Raw genomic sequence first — 6000 nt, forward strand, 5'->3', positions numbered from 1 at the left:
GACTTTCAGCAGTTTGTTTTGATGTTGTAACGGCTGGTAAAGATTAATTCTACTAAGTGATAATGAGATGCGTCATAAGTGGTAATCTGAATTTCACATATTGTCCACTAACTGCTTGAATACTATGCTCTTTATCTATCAACGTGAAACATTATGACCTCTATTAGCTTCCATATACATACTAAGCCTATATCAAATAAATTTATCTTTAAATGATAACGTTAATATTGTTGTGATCTATATCCTTTCATTGACATTTTACCACCCTAAACCAAGGATAGCGGAAATCATTGCTTCAAATATTATGTATATAAGATATGAATCTTTAAGATTTTTATTATTTTCTACCATTAACCGTCTGTTAAATGTCAACACATATTATGTTAACATTAAAAAGTAAAGGTAAAAGTGACGATATTTCATTTTCCTGATTCTGACAATATTATTATATTATTATCAACTTTATTGTATTTTATTGTGCTTGTTGACAAATTTTCATAAATCCTACCTCAGTTTCTTAAATATTTCTTATCATTAACATGCAAATTTTCGATGAATTTGATCTACTACTTTTAACATTAAAAGAGTTTGAACTTTAACCTGAGAAATGTCAAACAACAAAATCATAATTCTTTTTGAATAATATGTTGGTCCACACAGCTTTAACTTCTGATTTTCAATTGTTTCAATCATGTTATATTTATGAGAAAATTTTATCCGTTTAATTATTCAAGTAAATTAACCAAGACTTACTCAAGACGTAAATTAAATAGTCTATATTATATTACAAAGGCCATTAGGCTCATCCTTTCTTTGTGCATCCTTTGATTGTTTTTTGTGACCCAAAGGTTCATTTGTTATTTTATATATTAATTATTTCCGTCTGTATTATATTCCTGAATTTAACAATGTCACCATTTCTTTATTCATTGACGTAACTGAATCAGATTTTTATTTATTTATTTATTTTTTTTTACAAGACTGCAATTTCATTTCTATATAGGCCTACTTCTTTTTAATAATTGGGAGCACCCATTCATTCTCTCGATCATGAAGTGAATAAATTTCATTTGTATACATACATGTTGTGTATATTATATTTAGATATGACTACAGTGTGTTTATATGACTCGTATTTCAGAGTTCATACCATGAATAATCTATTAATGTGCATTTGTGAAGCGTGCTTATTTTACAGTGTTATGGTATCCTATTTTAGCTTCAAGCAACGTTTCAACAACTTACTGTGTCCATTGGATACTATTCTGATAGTATTTTCTATATTTCAGTGCTGATTCGTCTAAAGTAAATGAAAATGGAACATTATCAAATTAAACGGGGAAGTAATTTGCAAACTAAACATTCCTGTAGAATTTACAACTATTTAAATGGGTTAGTATATTAATTGATATAATACACATTATTGGCTAGTCTACGAAGTGAAATAGAAGGGTGATTTCGTTTGGGTTCTGGGCAAAGTGGACCAAGCAGTTTCAATCGTGATTTTTGCAAGACATGGGACCTTTTTACCACCCTTTCTTTAGAATTTCCAGTCCCAATTTATGACACAGTCGTTTATTTAAATTGTGACTGTGAATTGATTTATTCATATAGATTTAAAAGATACACATCATTGCCGTTCTACATTATGAATTACTTGGATTTTACATAATCTCCAAAATAAACTGAACAACGGCTTGAATGACAATAAAGCTATATAATTGAGTCCAACTATTATATAGTGATCTGCGACATAGTCTAAATTAAGTTAATATTTAATATTATTTCAAAACAAGTCACGTGATAGGCAATGTTGAAAGTCACCAACAAGCAGCAATAATAACTATGGTGTCCATTGGTCCATCTGGAAATTTTGAGGACACTGCTAAGAGTAATGCTATTACGGTTGTTGCTACTACACCATAGCTAGTTCTCTCTTCCGGAATACCTGATACCAGTTGACTGTTTAATCATTTCAGACCATATCTGAGTCACAATTTTCTTATCCATTGTGGGGGATACCTGTTGGAAGAAAATGGCATAAACGATTCAAAAGAATGGAAAATATTTTGGCGTATATTTCCAGCCGGTGGCAGATATTCAAAAGTCGGCGACGTCATATCCTGTGCATTTTGGTATTTGTTGATAATATATCCATTTGTGACAATAGGAGTAAGTAAAACTTGTGTGTTTTCATGTTGAATTCCTTTTTTTTTTTATTTTCGATAAACGGAATTTAACTGTTGTCTATCACATCGGTTTTATCAAATTCAATTTTCACTTGTAGAATATTGTCGAACACGGTTAGGTTGTCTTTTTGAAAAGTGAGAGGAAGGTGTCTACGAGAAATTAGTTAGATACTATATCATGTGCACTTTAAATCGAATTGAGTTGTGCACATTAATATCTACTGAAATCAGTTCTGTTTTACTGATATTGGTTGTAGATATTTTAGATTTTTACTAAATTTTGTTGTATATTTCAAAGTTGCTGAAATTTCTTGTGTATATCAGAATTACTGAGGATTTTGATTAGTTTAGATTTACTTAAATTAGCTTTGTATATTTCAGATTACTTAAATTTTGGTATATTTTAGTTGTACTGTTTGTGTTTAACTAAGATTTTTATTCTAATTACACGTGTATATTGTAGACTGGAATGTATTATGGTAATAAAGTAAATATAATAAATGCTGTGATATTGTGTCTAATGTTAATGTATCATCTAGTCAGTATATTTATCATCATTAAAAATACCAGTAAATTAAAAACTATGTGGTGCATTTCTAAGGTTTGTAAACTTTTTGCCGGGATACAATTTTCATTATCAACTGAGCTTAATTTGAGTAGTTGTCGATTGTGAAGTAAGCGGATGCTCAGTTTGAATCCTGAAGAAAATTATCCTTAATTCCTATCACAGATTAAGTTATTATTACTTTAACAACCAACTTCAATGCCATGGAAGTTTTTTCATTCTTCATTATGATTTCTTCAGACATTGTTAGTTGAGTCGACACAAGCACGGCCCTATTCATGAATTGACTTATATAGCATTTCAGCCCTCCAATGGTCAAACCTAGTAAGTCCCTTTCTGGTCAAACTTGAGAATTTTTCGGTCTTGCAGTAACTATAGGGTATGAAAAATGTTTATACTATAACAAAACCTGTAAAAAATTGACCCTTGAATGTCAATGGTAAAACCTAGCAAATCAGTCAGTTACATTTGCAATTGCTAAAAATTTGTTTCACAAGAGCCAATCGAAATGAACAAAAATGAATCACTAGATTTTGCCATCATTGGAGGACAGATTTAATGCCTTGTATTTCACGATTTTAGTTAAATCTAGAGAAGTATGTTGGTTTAGAGAATGCTATAAGAGAAGTCAGTAAAGAGACCATACATAACCTTGACCTTATTCCATTTGAAAAAAGAAAGAAAATCACTGAAAAGCTTTATCAATTAGCAGGTAATGAAACATACTGAAAGTTAATTTTAATTGACAGAGGTATTTTCCAAATGACCAGGGGAGCCTGATGAACATGTGTTATTTTTGTCTCACTGTATTTAAGATATGAAATGAATGGGAGTTTTACGTCCTATTTTGTTAACACGGTGCATTAAACAGAAATTTCGAAACAATTAAGATAAAATTCTTCTCATTCTAAATCATTTCAGCATTAATCTTTATTTAATTATTAACGAACTAGACGTCAAATATTACTCTAAAGAGTGGTACTGGCAGTTATGAAATGTCGGCAGGTATTGCAAACATTACATAATTTCACATCAGTAACTGACTTTTTTGATTATTTTCAGATGCTAGTGCAGTAGTGATGTTGTGTACCAAATCGTTTTGGAAAAGCTGCTTAATAGATCCAGTCGTCTGTGTAGTTTGTCTGGCTTCATTGAATTTAATAGCTGTTTTAGTTCAATTAGAAACAATGAACACTGACATTCTAATATCAACACATACATGATGAAATATTGGCTATGTGGTGTAAGAAGCTGGTAAAAGCACGTATTATTATCTGTAACTATCAGGTATGAGGTATGTTAGTACAGTCATCAAGCACAATAATACATGTATTCTATGACGGTTTTACATGTTAATCTACAAGCCTATCAATATAGAATATTGGCTTAATATATCGATATCCTGTTTCTTCAAACTCTACTAATTCTAGTCAAATTTTAAAATATTGGTTTCATTGATTATAAGCTATACGCAAGTAGCGAGGTGTAAGTGGCCAATGTTGTATGCGATACTTTGGCGAGTTTGACACTCTATACCAGATTTAAATATTCCGAGGACATAATTCGTCATAAAATACCACGAAACTTGTCTTAACATACGCATAATTTATTGTTTGTCTTTATAATTTTTATCAAAAACCAATAAATAATTGTGTATTTTTTGAATATTTAGAATGAAATAATAAATTGCTCCGTACAGGATGAGTAATTCAAGGGACATAACTCGATTTATATTTGAAAGAATTACAACAACCCTTCAGAAACTCAACTCTTTCGAACCTCTCGTTGTAGATCGATAGACCTAATATCATAAATTTCATTTAATTTTTTTAGACTATACATATATTTATATAATTTATCAATGAGACGCCTAGCAAATTATAATTTTTAATCTTGACCAAAATGAGTCTTTAATTATCAGTGGACTTGGTGTCATAACTATAATGCAACACCCATTAAACTAAGTAATTTTATTATTAATAAACGCAATTACTGATATACACGAATTTTGTAAGTCCACTGATGAATATATACTCTGCCAAAGTTTGAAACCTTTAATTTCATGTTCATTCTAAGAGGGGGTATCTTTTAGGTTTGCTACAAATACTGATTCGATTTTTAGAGTAACTTAATGCATAATTTTAAATTCTATCACAACATTCGAATAATTTATTTTGTATATATTTTACTTACAGTATTCAGAGTCGTTTTTGTCACCCGATTCGATGAGGTTTCGATTTGCTAGTACAATTAGGTACGATTTGCAGTGGTCCACAAATTTGATAGCAGCGATTAGGCAATATTGCTGACTGCACTGTCAACAAAAGAAGGTTGTCTATTAATATTAGCCAATGACATCTATATAGACAACATTGATATAATTAGTATATATAATAGTATAAATTACCAATGAAGTCTCACCTAATCGAATCGCCTAACCACCTACTGGGACGGTTAGGCCGATTAGCCTAATCAGTTTAGGTAAACTGTCTCACAAATGCACCGATTAGCCTAAACGTCCTGGCTCACAAATGCACAAAATAGCTAATCTACCTAATCGAATCGTGCGAGAAAAAAGATGAAGATTTGTTTGTACCACAAATCGTGATGCAAGGGACATTACTCGCTTCATGGAATTGGAGAACTCGTTTTCAAATCAATATTTCGAGGTTCTAAAATTCAACAGACCAATTGTCCAATGTTTAGTTCATTAAATATTTGATTCAAAAAGTAACACCAGTGGCAATGATTTAAACTGTGCCTTACCTGGAGTACACTAAGACATTTTGAGCATAGAAACAGTAGCTAAAGCTATGGTATCATATCGATGTTAGGACCTATTGACAGTATGCTGTAAAGGTGGGTTTATACAGAGCGCGAACGCGAACGCGAACGCGACCGGCGCGAACGCGACTTTTCATCAGTTCAGTCATTCAAATAGAGCGCGAACACGAACGCGGAAAACCGTCGACGGCTTCCAATGCGGATTGCCTCTAAAATTTCGTCATATGGTCATTTTGGAATCATCTCTCCGATTCCCTTCCAAATATCTTTCTTTTTTACTGTCTCTTTGTAAGTTTTTTCAGCTTTGTCAAACAAAACTGGATTCTTTTCAACTTCTAAAATCAAAACTTCCGTTTTATCGATTGTTTGTACCCTACAAGCAAATTGGAAAAGCCATGTGAACAAGTTTCTATTTTAGGAAATGATGCAAGGGAGGTGGTACAAGCTGATTGGTTGATAGCA

At 31.6% G+C, this 6000-nt stretch overlaps 1 protein-coding gene across 1 annotated transcript; it reads left to right on the plus strand.

Annotated features, from left to right (window-relative positions):
• Positions 1–367: 367 nt before the first annotated feature.
• On the plus strand, positions 368–3977 carry LOTGIDRAFT_227866 (hypothetical protein; the record flags this gene model as incomplete). The annotated part of the gene is made up of 6 exons (XM_009045488.1): positions 368–402; positions 1290–1392; positions 1980–2172; positions 2653–2790; positions 3337–3466; positions 3817–3977. The coding sequence occupies exons 2-6, from the start codon at positions 1310–1312 to the stop codon at positions 3975–3977; spliced, it is 705 nt and encodes a 234-aa protein (XP_009043736.1). The 5' UTR covers positions 368–402; positions 1290–1309.
• Between the last annotated feature and the right edge of the window lie 2023 nt (positions 3978–6000).

The sequence above is a fragment of the Lottia gigantea genome, assembly GCF_000327385.1.
Source record: "Lottia gigantea unplaced genomic scaffold LOTGIsca_1, whole genome shotgun sequence".
Taxonomy (NCBI): Eukaryota; Metazoa; Mollusca; class Gastropoda; family Lottiidae; genus Lottia; species Lottia gigantea.